This window comes from Aptenodytes patagonicus, chromosome 6 (genome assembly GCF_965638725.1).
Source record: "Aptenodytes patagonicus chromosome 6, bAptPat1.pri.cur, whole genome shotgun sequence".
NCBI lineage: Eukaryota > Metazoa > Chordata > Aves > Sphenisciformes > Spheniscidae > Aptenodytes > Aptenodytes patagonicus.
Genome location: NC_134954.1, coordinates 5,295,004 through 5,310,654, shown reverse-complemented (window position 1 = coordinate 5,310,654; position 15,651 = coordinate 5,295,004). Strand labels below are relative to the sequence as shown.

At 38.7% G+C, this 15,651-nt stretch overlaps 1 protein-coding gene across 1 annotated transcript in view; it reads right to left on the bottom strand.

Moving 5' to 3' along the window:
- Positions 1 to 15,651, bottom strand: part of COL4A3 (collagen type IV alpha 3 chain) — a 66,343-nt gene that overhangs the window by 21,210 nt on the left and 29,482 nt on the right. The window contains exons 16-30 of the mRNA XM_076343280.1: positions 15,058 to 15,102; positions 13,574 to 13,627; positions 13,141 to 13,182; positions 11,610 to 11,697; positions 10,490 to 10,525; positions 9,981 to 10,145; positions 8,742 to 8,834; positions 7,877 to 7,972; positions 7,460 to 7,530; positions 6,024 to 6,212; positions 4,899 to 5,067; positions 3,904 to 3,996; positions 2,691 to 2,795; positions 1,661 to 1,758; positions 119 to 269 (exon numbers count right to left, since the gene is read on the bottom strand). Coding sequence (XP_076199395.1) covers positions 119 to 269; positions 1,661 to 1,758; positions 2,691 to 2,795; positions 3,904 to 3,996; positions 4,899 to 5,067; positions 6,024 to 6,212; positions 7,460 to 7,530; positions 7,877 to 7,972; positions 8,742 to 8,834; positions 9,981 to 10,145; positions 10,490 to 10,525; positions 11,610 to 11,697; positions 13,141 to 13,182; positions 13,574 to 13,627; positions 15,058 to 15,102 — 1,495 coding nt within the window. The remainder of the gene's footprint in view (positions 1 to 118; positions 270 to 1,660; positions 1,759 to 2,690; positions 2,796 to 3,903; positions 3,997 to 4,898; positions 5,068 to 6,023; positions 6,213 to 7,459; positions 7,531 to 7,876; positions 7,973 to 8,741; positions 8,835 to 9,980; positions 10,146 to 10,489; positions 10,526 to 11,609; positions 11,698 to 13,140; positions 13,183 to 13,573; positions 13,628 to 15,057; positions 15,103 to 15,651) is intronic.

Here is a 15,651-nt window from a genome sequence, read left to right as displayed (position 1 = left end):
GACTTGATTCACAATGATTTAAGTAGAAGTTTCAGGCTTTGCGTGAGCATTGTTTAACTTGGCTTCCCTTCCCTTAAAATAACTTGCTGTGCTCCTTGAGCTTGTTTGACAATAGTACCTCTTAGGCCATCATCACCATCATATCCAGCACGCCCTGGTAGGCCTGCAAGTCCTGGAAATCCAGTATCACCTTTTGAGCCAGGAATGCCATGACCTCCTGGTGAACCCAGTCTACCTGGCTCTCCAGGAATAACCATGCCTGGGTCACCCTGCAACACAGAGAGAAATGTAAACAATCCACACGTACTATGTTTTGCAAATCTGCCAAAATATTTTCTCCGCTGTGTGATCAATTAACTTCTTTCATTAGGGTAATTTTCTACATTCCCTGGGGATCTTTCACATTGTAATTTTTAACGGCTCCAATTCAGCAGACCGCTGGATGTCCCTTATTCACCAGCTGCAGGTTCCACACCAGAGGAGTAATTCGTCTAGACAGCTTTTGAACTCTGTCTCCTAACTCTAAGAAATTGCTATTAAGCAATGCAAGACACTTCCCTCCATTTGGCCTTTTTTGGCCATTGTGATGCTTGCTGTAGCTATGAAAAGCTTTGGACCTGTATCTGAAAATTTGGTTGAAGTTTGTGCAAATACAACTTTTCCTTTATTTTATATGATAAGTCATAGTTTTATCAAAATATTTATTTAAATAATCAAGGTCAGCACCCAGATGTGTCTCAGAATACTTGAAGTCAGTTACTGGGTTTTTTTTAATCATTCTTCTGAACATTGTTTTCCGTGAAGACTGTTTTATCCCAAATATCTCAAGTCTGTTCCCTGAAAGGAAAGTTTGACTTGGTTTTTTTTTGGCTGACTGAACTGCTGGTTGTTTTGAGTACTAGCAAATCAATATGTTCATAAAGCAGGTTAGTAGAGCTGAGCTTATACTAGCCACTGATGATATACTTGGACCACAAAGGCCACTCCACATCCAGCTGTTCTGTGGCATCAAACACAGATTAAATAATAATTAAAAAAAATCCACAACTCCAAACTCGACACTTGTCATGTCAAAAAAAGAAACCCACACAAAAGAATGACATATGAACACACAAAAAAAGAAATGCCACCTTTTCAAAACATTTAGGTGTTATTATTTTGTTCAAATTTGAATCCTGATTACAGAGTAGTCAAGAATCCTATATTTACTTATGCCACCAGTAGATTAGCTTCTGGTAATCAGCAAGAGTGGCTGCAGTATTACCTCCAACCTACTTCCTTTACACTTCAACAGAGCACTTGCTTAAATGCATGCTTACCTGTCACTGACCTCCATCAAATATGTGCTTAATTGCAATTTCTGAATAGCCATCTTTTCAGAAGCTGTGGCCTTAATTTTTTGCTGTCAGCAATGCAATATCCTCCTTGTGCTCTGAAAACTGAAGTACCAAAACATCCCAAACACTTGGATTTCTGAAATCCTGTATCTGAATTCAAAATCTTGGCTTGAGCCCCTTTATATATAAACAATTTAATTTCATAGTTTGTGCATCACTGGTCAGGAAATATAGGAACTCCTATATTCCTTAATTTATTTGCTCAGTGTCACATTTAATGAGTGGGACCTATGGAAAAGTCTGTGCTGTATTTCTAACCAAACCTTTTTTCCTGGTTGTCCCAGGTTTCCAGCTCGGCCTGGATCTCCGATCTTTCCTTCACAACCTGGTGACCCTCTGCCTCCTGCAAGTCCTTTATCTCCTGCAAAAGGAATTAAATGGCAGTACAGATGCTATGGTTATCACCTTATTTTACAAATGGGTATTTGTATGGATGCAGTTATAAGCCTCTGACACTAAAGTAGCTTACATGAGCTGAAGACAGCATCGTGATTTCAGAGCTGATGTGACACATTGCATATTGTTCCTTACATATTCACTTAACGTTGACTGTAACACTGCTTGGTTATTTGCTTCAAATCAGTTATTTAACATGTCTTTTTAATTTTTTTTTTTTTTTTTTTTTTTTTTTTTTTTTAAGTGAAGCTATTCTGATGTCAGTTCCCTACTGTTTTCTTTAACAAGCAGCCTGGTAGTAGTTCTAGTATCAGAGCTTTTCCCCCCCCGCCCCCCCGTCCTGACGGGATTATGAGAATAGTTCTTAATATTTCTAGTGTCCAAAGAGGAGTGTGACTTTGCATGAGGAATGGCCAAATTCATAGTATTCAAAATGCCTTCTATTACCTGCACATTAGAGCAGGTATTGCATTGTACATAACCAAAACTGATTAAAAATAAAGTACTGACACTTACACAGCTCCGTCTCTGTAACACATATCCAGGTAAAGAGAATCCATCTGAAGTAAGTGTGGCACTCAGATGAGCTGCACCGGTTTGGGCAGTATTCCAGGAAGCATCAATGTCTTTCAAAATATTTTCCTACTGCCAGCTTTGATACTTGATTCTTTGAAATACTCAAAAAAAATTTCAAACCTGCAATTTGTAATTTACTGCCTTCAGGCTTATAAGAGTGCTAAAAACACTTGTCTGACTAATGTTCATTGATTTTTTTTTTTTTAACTTGATTGTTTTTAATGTGGACTAAAAAAAAGTGGGGTTTTGGGGGGTTTTTTTGGTTTGGTTTTTTTTTTAAGATTAAAAAAAAAAAAAAAAAAAAAAAAAAGAGTATTTTACCTTTTGGACCTGGGTTTCCGGGAAATCCAAGCCCTGGAAAGCCCGTGTCACCTGTTGGCCCTGGATGTCCTGAATCACCTGGCGCACCTCTTGCTCCAACCCTACCTGTACAAAGAAAATAAGTAAACTGATGTACCTCACCACAGAACATCAACTTGTAAGATTAGGTGTTTTATAGTTTATCATTATTAATTGGGACACCACTGTAGATTATATTAGAACTTAGACACTATTTCTCCTCCACAGTAGGTTTTCACAGTTAAAATGCTAATTGTGTTCACAGTATCAAAGCAGGCATGAGCCTGTGACTGAAGTTTTTATGCAATCTGCCCAAATTCCAGACTTCTAGGAACAGTTACATGCAGATACAAATCTTCCACTTGTTGAGAATATATAAGCACACTTTATAGGGGTGAGGCTTGGAACAGAAGCAACTATAAGAACAGAAGCTATCATAAAGCTGCCAAGAAATTTTCCTATGGTATTCAGGGCAGCTTTAAGGACTATCATTCTACAAAACCAAAGCAAAGATGCCTTACGGTTAGCCCAGATGTCACTTACTGTCCCTCAGTGCATTCAAAAATTCTGCAAAATTTAAAACACCAGCAACCAAAAAAATCCTACCTAGAACCCAAGCCCAAAACCCAGCCAGAAAAGGAAACTCAGGTTCTTAGTATCTTAGAACAATGGTTAGTAACAGTCATGTCAAAAAGGAACTGGGAAACTTAGTAATACAGTTACTTTTTTGACTGTGCCCCTGCAAAGCATGAGAAGGGCCAAGGGCTTGGGGAAGATTAAGAATGCTTTAACCTGATTTTGTTCCTTCTGTTTTGAAGGTTGCAGCAGTCCCAGCATAATTTAGGATAGGCTTTTGTCAAAGTTATGCCAGAGGCCCCTTTCTGGATATACAAGCTGCAGCATATGCACCAGATGTTTCCAGTTCCTGGAAGAACCAAGTCATAGCAGAGGACTGCTTGGAATCTGCCATACTGCACACCATGGGCATGGCCCCGTGTGCCCTTCCTATTCACATCCACTTCCCCTAGTTTTACTGAAAGGGAATGTTACAGCTAATTCCACAGTTTCTGTACCACAGAAATCCTTTTTATAGTTATTTCAAATTAACCCGACAGTTTTATTTGGCCAGAGCTGGGAGAGAAATCCCAATCAGATTATCTCTGATTTTTACTGTGTTTAGTGCAGATATACTCACCAGGCACTCCTGGGGGTCCAGGTAAACCATCTGGTCCTTGAGGTCCGGGCAACGCAGGTAATGGAGTTACCCTACTGGTCTCTCCTTTCAGACCTTCAGCAAATACATAATCAAAGAATACAAAGGCTTATAGTTTGGCAATATGTAATCTTAAGCATTTAAAAATATTAGCGATCAATCTACTTGGTTAAAAATGCAGTCTTCTACAGTTCCCATATTTCTGAAACTCCAACAGACTTTGAAAAGCCTTCAGATCCTGGCTTCATAAAGCAAAAGGATTTTATTGACACCAAGCCCACCTGCAGCCTTCCTCTCAGCCCTCCTGCAGTCTACTGGAGACCCAGAAAAGGAAGCACAAAGTCAGAAGGAAAATGATGCAACTGAGAAATGCTTAATCTGTAACTCCATTTCATGAAGATTTAATGGGTATTCTCTTCAAGAAACCTTGACTATATCTGCTGTCCAACTTTGAGTTCTTCCAGATTATGCTTGCCTATAAATACATATACTGGTATGTTTTCAGCACTCAAAAATGATGAAGTTCTTCATATTTTCCCCTGATGACTTAGCTCACACTAATAATGATGACTGGATACATATTTAAAGACTTTTTTTCCCCCCCATGATGAGGACAGTCAAGCACTGGAACAGGTTGCCCAGAGATGATGTGCTGCCTTGGTCCTTGGAGATTTTCAAGGCCCAGCTGGATAAAGCCTTGGGTAACTTGGTCTGATCTCATAGCTGACCCTGCTCTGAGCAGCAGTTTGGACTAAAGACCTCATAGGGTCCCTTCCAACCTCAATTATCTTATGACCCTAAGACTTTTGCCATTACCTCCAGTGGGACAAAAGTTGGAACAACGCTGTGGAAATCTCATCCCAAGAAAAAACTTCCTATGTTTCACAAATTATGTCTTTGACTTCAATCTGTCTCTGCAATTTCAATCAAGTGCTCTTTAACATAGGTAAAACATGGTAAAACAGGAAGTTACAAACCAGCTTCTCCAGGTAATCCAGGTGGACCAGGTATTCCTTTAGAGCCTTTGAAACCTGTTATTCCTTGTGGTCCATATCCTGGCAGTCCAGGAAGCCCCATCTCTCCAGGAAGACCAAGACTACCGGGCAATCCAGGTAGTCCTCTATCTCCTTTTGAACCAGCCAATCCCTATTAATGATTACACGTGTGGGTATACCAAACATTACTTGCTTTCCACACCAGCTTTCATAACAAAATGCCCAATTCTCTGTCTGACTATAATCTTGCATTACTTTAGCAACAGAGTAGCTCTGCTAATTTAAGAGGAATTTTCCTCTGATTTACTTGTGATTAAAGGAATATAAATTTTAATATCAATGGTTACAAGTAGAGGGCTATTAGGAGTTAAATAGTACAAATAAATACAACAGCTTTATTTTTCAATCGCTGTGGCATTACACTGTACACTTTTTTCTTTAAAACAGGTTTGGTAAAAAAAAAAAAAAAAACCACCACCAAAAAACCAACAACTCTCAGCTCTGATTCTCCTTGAATACTGTCGAGTCCGGTTTAGAGAGTTATACCTCAATCACTTTTACAGTTTCTCAGACAACGCAACACAACAATTGTTACTTTTTGTTTCTGCTGAACAAAGAGCTCTGCCCTAATGATTCTAGATTTATGGTCCGTCCTCCCAGCTTTTATGGTTTTTCTCAGCCCTGACTGAAGATTAACTCCCAAAGACTGAAAAGGAATTATTTGAATTATTATTTCCTTTTAAGCATTATAAGTAGTCAGGAAAACTGCCTTTTTTTTTTTTTTAAATCTTATTCATCATAGGAATCCAAGATAACGCTCCAATATAAATATCCAAAGTAACACCACAATAGACTGCCAAGGTTTTTCAGCAACGTGTATCTACACTAGCCTCATCTCTCCAGTATTACATAAGAGTATTTACTCTCATTCTTTCATACATACTGGTTATGCATATTGGTTGCTATAGTTGAGCATAGTACCCCTAAGCCAGGCAGAGGATATTCAGTAAAAGTATCTGAATAGATAAAACAGGCTGTTGTACAAGATATAAATACTGACTTAGGTTTTCATGAATTCTATATTAATCGCAAACAGTGCATGCCCACCTCTTCACCTTTAGAACCCTTGGATCCTTTAGAACCAGGTCTTCCCAGAAATCCACTTGAACCTTTTCTTCCTTTGTCGCCCCTGGCCCCTGGATCTCCTCGCTCACCTTTTGGCCCTTCTGGATACACATATCCTGGCTCACCTTTTGATCCTTTATGTCCTTGATCTCCTCTAAAACCTGGAGGTCCCTGGAACAAAGCAATTAAAAGAATTTCAGTGCTAGACATATGTCAACTGTTTTCAAGCTTTCTTTTTTTTAAATTAAATACCTGAGAGTGGTTCTCTCTATCCTCATCTTTATTCACTCCAATGGCACACTTCAATGAACAGGGTTTTTTGGGGTTGTTTTTTCTTTTTCTCCTGTCTTTACTCCTTTTGGCCCTGATTATAATTTCATTTATACTACTATAAGCAGGAATAATGCAGGATCATTTAATGGATTAGACTGTTAGCTACCAAGTTGTGCTTTGGTGGCACAAAAAGAAGGACCAGAGAGTACCTCAAAATCTAATTAGAGATTTCTCCTCCACATGGGACTCTCTCCCCAGGGACACTATAACAGTCACAGTTGGCTCTGTTCGTAGTTAACTTCTCCTGTCCCTTCTTTCCCCCTCAGGGTACAAAGTGGGTACTCTATCCCAGCCAAAACCAGTACAAGCTTAAAGTATGCTGGGCTCTAGTGATCTTGGGCCCATGAACTCTTGGGAACCTTCTGGAAAAACCTGTTAGCAGACTCTTTTATTCTGCATCTGTATGGCAACCACCACAATGAATACATGTGCGTGATGTTTTTTTAGTGGACAGCACCGACTGTAATTTCTCATTAATAATTACTGCTACAGGCACAAGTTAGAACAACCAAGTGGTATGTCTGTGGCAGCAGGTGTCAGCCTTCCCTCTTCATAATGTTTCCCAAGAGGGAATGTCCTTTGTACCCCTGAAGAGGGTATTATGAGAAGCAAGTTTCTCTGCACATCTGGGGCTTTATCAAGTCCTGAGTATGCCAGAAACAAAAGAAGCAAGAAGTTTGACGTTGATCACAGCACACAAAACTCTATATATGCTTTACAGCCACTGCCATGATTACAGAATTATGTAGATGAACAGAAGTTCACTGTAAACTACCCATATCAGGCAGAAGCAGCAGTCTAGCCATCATGAAATACAGCACAGGTTAATCACACAGTTATTTACCTGCCTCACTGCTTGGGCTGAACTTCTTGCTGCACTGAGCAAAACAGGCTCCTGTAAAGCTAGGTCAGCTATGCCCATATTACAGTCTCTACCTAGGCCTCCCATGCAGACACATTCATTACTACAGAAAGAAAACTGTTGAGATCACCCAGTATGACACTGAATGTAACACCAGCCATGAGGCTTCTCTGAAATAATTCTTGTGGGATCTGAAAAATAATCTGAAAAACCCAAGTCTTACTTGAGCTCCTGGAAACCCCGGTGCTCCTGGAGAACCTGGAGAACCTTTTGGACCTGTTGTTCCTTCTCTACCTGCAAAAGAAACAGCATAAAGAAAAATGAAGACAAGGACATGGATTTTGACAAGCTCCGATAATCACACCCAGCACTGAATGTTTCTGCTTGTTACATTGACTGCATCATCACAGACTGACCTGGCTTCAGGCTGCACCTAAGTCTATTAGCATTCTGACTTCACCTCTTTTAGGGCTTGTGCTCATATCAGTGGATGGAGCTGCATCAGGCTCTCACACTCATCACAACCTCAGGGCTAGTTCAAGGACTGCGTGCTGCAGACATGCCCATACCTGATTCTCATGCTAAAAGCAAAATCATTGGCATTTCCTACTATCCTGTTAGAAACAACAAGATAATTTACCAGGCATGCCGTCTTGGCCACATGGCCCAGGAGAACCAGGAAGACCAGGTATTCCTGGAATATAGCTGCAATCAGTACACACATAAGCTTCATCACCTAGAATGAAAATAATTCATTAGTTGTTCCACAGCAAGTCATTCCCAAGCTTAACTAATGTGTTAATGTGTTACATAGTTTGTTATAGAGGATGGCTAAGACTTTTTGGCCAGAGAGCGGTAGGAACACGGCCTTAATTTTGTTGGAAGATCACTTCCAACACAGTACAAAATTACCTGTGATCAGACAGTGAATCAGAACTGATTGCATTTAATTGAAAATGCAGGAACATTCAGTTTAAATCTCTTGATTTTTTCAAGTCTAGTTTTAGTAAACCATTTGGATATAGTCACTCTACTGATAAGCCAGATTCTCTCAAAAGAAGAAAGGGACATAGGCTTCAAACGAACATGGCTCCATAACAGCCTAGGTGACTTTAACGACTGGCAAGTGGCAAAGAGATTCAGCAGCTCCTGTGGTGATATTTGCAGAAGGAACCTTCTCTCAGAGAACAACTATTAGTGTTTAACATAACAACGGGAGAATAAAAAAACCCTACCAACCTGTAATAATTGTTTGTCCCAGTGATGATCGATACCCTGGCTGCAGTGCTGTACAACTGCTGTGCAGCACTGGCATGTGCACTGCTCTTTTAGCTGCTGTTTACGGTAAGGGGAGGAAGACATCTTGCTATCCCTAATGAATTTTCTCAAATCTCTGAACTCATCAAATGGCTTAAGAGGTAAATTAAATTCAAAATTTCATGAGGATCCATGAAGATTACTGGATTGTACCATCTACTTCCGAGTGATACTTATCTGAAACTGACCTTTCATGCCAATATCTCCTGGAGGTCCCGGCGGTCCTGTACACCCTGGCTCTCCAGGAAGTCCTGGTAGGCCTGTTCTAAATGTTACTTTACCTGTTAATGAAATGAGCATGGCACCATTACATCAGCAGATTATTCAGACAATTCTCTATTTGCTTAGAGAGAAAAAAATTGCAGGGATGAGCTGGAGACAGTATTCTGATCCTTATGGGTCAAGTTGGTCCCTTCCAACTTGAGATTGCTTCCAACTTCTATGATTCTATGATTCATTTAAAAGAGAGAACTACCCAGATAAATCCAAAATGCCTAACTGGAAGCACATGAGGATAAATATGGTAATGCCAAAGTAAATCTCAGCAGACTGTTGGATCCATCTGTCTAGCCTTTAAAAAGCATAGTCCCTTCTGGGGAAAAGTATTTCCATTTTATTTGAATCAACAGAAACATAATTCTTTCTCCTACCAGGAATGGAAAGGAAACTTTTCTTTTAATCCTAAATTATTAATGCTGCTCATGTATCTTTGACAGAATTATTCTGGTGTATTTACTATTACTTTGGAAAAACAGAACATGCATTGAGTTCTTCCTGAGGTAATATATTTGGGGGATAGATATATTTTTCAAAGAGAGAGAAAAGAGAAGCACTACATTGGTATTGGTTCAGAAAAACTTGTTTTGGCCATACCACATATAAAAAATACATGATGCTGTTGGTACTCCTAGTTAGAGAGGTATTCCTAGTTAATACTTTTTCTAGAAGTTTTATAAACTGCTACTGCTTTATTTTCATGCTGTCAGAACTTCAAACCTGCTCTAAGGACCACTAAGACCTCTGGAGGCACGCAAGCGATTTCTCTAGCTTTCAGACTAGCCCCTTCTGAATTTACGTTTACAGATTTACTACAACTTTTGGAAGAATTAATTTTAAGAACAGATTTTCTCGCTTTAGTCTTTCCTGGTTTTATGTAGCAGATTTTTATAGTCACGGTTATACAAAAAGGTGAGAAATCTTTATACTGGGAAGTCATTATATCTTCTGCACAGAATCTCATTAGCAATGAAGCACAGACCTTTGCTTCATGAATATCCCAAAACAAAATTTCCAAAGAGAAATTCTATTCAACCATATTACTCAAAATATACTCTATAAGTAATGTATTTATATAATCTCATACATTAGATATTGAGATGACTCTGGATTTGTTCTTATTCATTATACATACAGCACTGAAACTTCACCTGGTTCTCCTGGAGGACCTGGTAATCCAACAGAACCAGGGCTGCCAGTAATACCAGGTAGTCCTGGAGGGCCTACAATACACAAGCCAGTTTGTCCTTTCTCTCCTTTTGTTCCCTTTGGCCCAGGAAATCCTGGGGGACCTCTCAGACCAGGTCTTGACACACCTAACCGAAGAGGAAAAAATACAAAAACGAAGTTAAAGAAATGGAATTTTAAAACAAAGTAAGTACTCAATAGGATGAGTGAGAGACAAACATACTGAGTTCATCCCACAAATCTTTTTTATCTTGTAATATATTAAATAATCACAATGACAATGTAAAAACATTTAAAAATGATCTTTAACCTCCCTTTAAATACTTGGCCCATCAAAGCTTCTGGGTGACAATTTTTTACCATTAGAGATATGTCTGAAGTCGTCTGAAGTTAAGATTCCACAAAGCTGACTCAGTACAATGGGCAGGAAAAACAATGTATTTTATTGTTGGTACTGGACCACTACACATACCTGGTCTACCAGCATCTCCGGGAGGACCCTGTGGCCCTGCAAAAGCAATGTATTTAGAACTAAGAGTTAAACCACTGTATACTCTGCAAAGTCACTACTCATTAATACTGACTGCAAACTCTGGGCTTCTGCATTTTAAGCTTATTTTATCTTTTAAGAATTTGGTTTTCCCTGAGTAGGCACCTACTACTTATGCAACTGTTGTATACTGACAATTCTCACTGAAATCTGGCAAGATATGGATGTTTACAACACGTAGGAATAGGATCTGCCGCATTTATGGGGATGCACTCAATTACTTCAGAACAACTTACAGGCCTGCAAACTTGCTTCTTTGTGCCACTATTATTTGCTCTAGTAAATATACCACCTCTTAACAATGCATTAATACCTTTGCAAGGCTCAACTTTCCTGTTGCTATCCCTTGCAAGTATGTAAGTAGATTTGTAACAACGAAGAGTATTCACTGAATGCAAAACAATCACTTGGATACATAAAAATTTTGTAAAACTAGATCATCAATACACAGAAGGCAAGGACTTGCTGGATGAGTATAAGATATAGCCTACAAGATACTGTCTCAGAGTTCAGCCTGCAAGTCCTTCTCATATTGTGAGACAGCCCAAATAATAAATCAGTACATTTTAATTTTACAGCATGGCCAAAATAAACAAAAACTTGCAGATCTTTATTTTTTTTGAATGATAGGCAATAAAAAATGGCATAAGACAAACTATGAAAGCTACCAAAAAAAAAAGAGAAAGCAGTGCATGACCTTTAATAGGAGACTTACAGCTCTGATGGTTTGTCTATGGCATATACAAATAATGTGCTGATGCAGCAGTCCACTAAGGTCATGGGACAGGATGTCAGTGAGCTTAGGTGCTCAACTCAATTATCTGCGCAGAGAAGTGTGCCAGCTTCATTATTTTTAAGAGGCAATACGGCCATAAATCAAAGTCTCAGGATACATTTCAATTCTGCAATTCGATAGGAGTAATTTGAAAATACTCTTGTAAAGGCAGAAGCAGGTTGCTGGGTGCTCAAAAACCTAGCCTGCAACAAGTCCTTTGAGTGGTCAGCTCTTGCTGAAAGATTCTAGTTTTGATGTCGTGCTCACCAGGCATGCCACGTTGACCTTTTGGTCCTGGAGGTCCGGGGGGTCCTTCATCTCCTTTTTCACCAACAACATTATCATAATACTCTGTCTTAAGAGAAAGATGGTAAGAAAAGAAAGAATAGTGAGAATGAAGAGAGAAGCACAGTGCCTCATATTGAACATCTGGTTAGAACAATGTTACGATCTCATTCATAATTTTGATGTTGTGACACCATGAGACCTTTCTAATCACATGGTACTTACAAGCAGCCAGAACTGAAATCGTAATTGTTATGCACAGATAATGCCAAGAGACCTGTATGAATAGATGGGGCTGGGATTTCAGCCCAATTCCTCAACTCCCAGAGAACTCCTCTGCCTGCAGATGCAGTTATACAGGCAAGGTATAAGTTGGAGACCCAATCATGAATATTACGGTAGCATGAAATAGAAAATATTCTTGAAAGAAACCTCTAGGAATCACTTAGTTTATTCTATTCTGCTCAAAGCAGCATCAGCTACATCTAGACTGCTCTTTTAAATAATCATAAATGAAAACAGACAAAAATCAACTACTTAAATCACATGTGCATTAAAAAGTCATTCCTGTAAAAATTAATACTTAATTTATTAAAATTTAATATTATGATTAATATTAATTATATATTAATTATTATATTATATATTAGTTATATATAATTATTAATTATCTATTATAACTAAATATATTAATTATTAATTAATATTAAACTATGATGTTTCAAAGTTTCTACAAATGACAGGCAAAATAAAAATGCAATTTGCTGTAACTGGTTTTTTTATAACTACAAATTTTTGCTCTTTTCTGGATTATTTTGCTTGGGCACCATTACTAGCAAATCAGTATTATAATAAGTATCGTGCCTTAATATATAAACATCACACTGAAATTTAAACGGACTACTAATGCACCAATTTTAAAAGGAATAAAAAAACTGCTTAAAATTAAAATTCAAAATTTTTACTTTTCCTCCTATTGGTTTTTTGAAAAGCAGTGGTTTTTTAGTACTCTATTAGTATCACAAATGATTTAGCTTTTTACAAAGTTACTTCTTTTGAACAACTTGGGCAGAAGGTTTCCATTAGGTGCGCATGGGGCCATTAAGAAAGCCACTAGCGAGACAGCATGACTAGACAGAGAAATTGTACTCATAGCATCTCTTGCTTTCTTTAAAAAGTCTTTTTAAAATTTTAAAATTAACAGCACCTGTTCTGGAACTGATTAGAGATTGGTTTAAAAATTAACTCTTGTGAATTTTGGTAACTGTTCTGTACAGTCCAATCTCCTGCCAGAATTGCTGGAACTGAGCGAGGTCTAACCAGGCCCTGATCGTGCATCCAGCTCTACATGAAGGAAGATGCCATCTCTGTGAGACTCCCAGCAACATCAGTACTTTGAGAAAGCCGTGCCCCGATTACAGCATCATGGGACATCCGTTATTGCCTCATACAGTCAGTTCGGCTTATTCTAATGGTTTAGAAAAGTGATATAATGAAGATAATTTACACATACTCGACCACAAGCTCCAGGTGGACCAGTGCTTCCTTTCATCCCCTTCATCAGAGGAGAGAGATGGGTTAGTTTATTAAAAACAATATATGACATTACACTTGGTACCCACTGTTACTTCAGTACATTGCTCATAACATTAAAGAGCTTCTGCTCCTGACCAGTCCTTCTCCACCCCTGTCTCTGTTCCTTACACAACTATTCAGCCACATACATCAAAAACTACATGAACACATCAGCAGGCATAGACGGACACCAGTTCAAATACATGATCTATTTCAGCTGATCCATCCCCTATGCCATGATATCATGACTTGTCATCTTTTAGGTAAAGTAAAACACATTGTATACACAGTAGTAAATAAAATGATATAATAACCCCAAAACGTACCTTACCCTCATCCTTAAAAGCAACAACAAAACCATTAGACAATACCTTAGCTCCTTGCCTGCCAGCCAGTCCTGGTTTGCCCTGTTCACCCTTTTGTCCCTGCAGGTGACAGTACACAATTTTATGAAGATTAATCTTTTAGCACTGTCATCAGTAAGATCTAAAATGGAAAGCTTTAATCTTCCATGGCAATGGCAAGGTGAATGTGACTTGCTCAGGGGAAGAAATCTCAGGGAAAGACTCAGTTTGGGGTACAGTTCCATGTCTGTGGGAAACACTGCAGGTCTCTCATCCAAACCTGCCTTTATAATGGCACACTCCATCAATGCCAAGGTGGAGCTGCTCTGGACAGCACAAGCGTAGGAGGCTCTGGTTTGCTCTCCCTCTGCAAACGACTATTTCTGAAAGGGTAGAAACTGCATGCAATGTGAGACTCTCGCATTCAGCAACTCCCTCTCCCAGAACTTGGTCGGTCTGCATCATGGTGCTGATCTCAAGAAGTGTCAGCAAGACCAGGAGGGAAAATAGCGCAGACTGCTGTTAAGGCTTTCTGCAAGTGTATACGTGCAAGGAAAAGGGACTTCTCAGAGGCTTATGCAGTTGAATGCACTGCTAGTTAGTAAAGTCGAAATGGGAACAGAGCAATGACATGTCTTTGTCACGATAGAAAGTTTTCTTTCTGTTAGCTGAGGCAGTAGAGCTTTGTGGTCTGTCATTCCACGTCAGACTGGAATGTGTTTAGACTGTCTGCGAAGGTTGTTTTGGCATGATGAAGATAATGTTTTAGTAAGATATATGTGAAATAGGTTACTCTGACAATAAGAATTTTGATAAGATATTTGTAAAGTCACTGTGACCCTAATGATGTCGTTAGAAGCAGAAGTGAAGTAAATATAAAAGAATTGGTATTTAACCAATCGAATACAGTATTCCAAATACATTTGAACAACTTTAGCTTTTAAACTAGTACACAAATGAAATCATTTTGGTTATAAAATGGCATATTTTAAGAATTATATGATGACAAGATGACAGTTTTAGTATCTATCAGTTATTTTATTTCAGGCCAAGGCAGCTGTGACCTTGACAATAACTTTTCTTTGTAAAAGAAAGTCTTTGATTCTAGTGATTAAAAATTATTCATTTTGCTTCTTGATTTATGCTGAAGTGAAGGTATAACTCTTTTGCAAAATTTTCAATGTGACTAACCAGAATTAAACTCCGTAGAATTAATTTTACATAACTTGGATGGTGTCTCAAACCTGTTAGACAGTCAGCAGCAAGCAACAGGTCTTTTTATTTTACACAGAAGAGACAACATCTATGAACTGAGCCTCTCTCTCCTGCATAAATCTATGAAGACATGGTATGTCCCAAGGCCAGCTGTGTGAAAGGAAATGTTTCATCGTGTACACAAATCAACATTTTCATACCCATTCTGCAATGGGAAAAAGCTGTGACAAGAAGATACGACCATGATAAACAGATGACTATTACTTAGAACACGTTTAGAGGGCTTCCTTCCTTACCGGTAAGCCAGGTGGACCTGGGGCACCTTCTTTTCCGGGTGTACCCTACAAAGGAAAAACATAAAATAAAATAAAATAAAAATTAAGATGATCAAAAGAGGGGTCATTGCATTCAAAGAGCATAACAACTAAATGCTGTGAATATAACTGTAATTTAGGTCTTTATGAATTTTGAAAAGCCATTAAGGCTATTTTAAAAACGTTCATTATTTCTAATCATAACTAAACGTTCATAAAACTACAAAACAGGGAGTAAGATATTCCCTGGACATTCCTCCTCCTGTGGAGGATTAGCCGAGCCAGACACTTGACCAGCACAAAGTGCCAGGCAAGTGCAGAAAGCTTGGTGTAAAATCAGGTCCTTGCAGAAGCAAGGCAAACGACAAAACAATACAGCAGCCAGCAGCCCTTCTAATGGTGTGCATGGAAAGATACTGAAGGGAAATTTTCTCTTACAGGAAATGGGGTTAAGGGATGACTTGAAGAGAAATTATTTAATGAAAAAGAATAGGGAGTGCACTTCAAAGGTATTGGAAGTAGGGCAGTAGATGGAAAAGTGAAAACAGAAGGCGGCAGCGTGCCAGAGGTATCTGC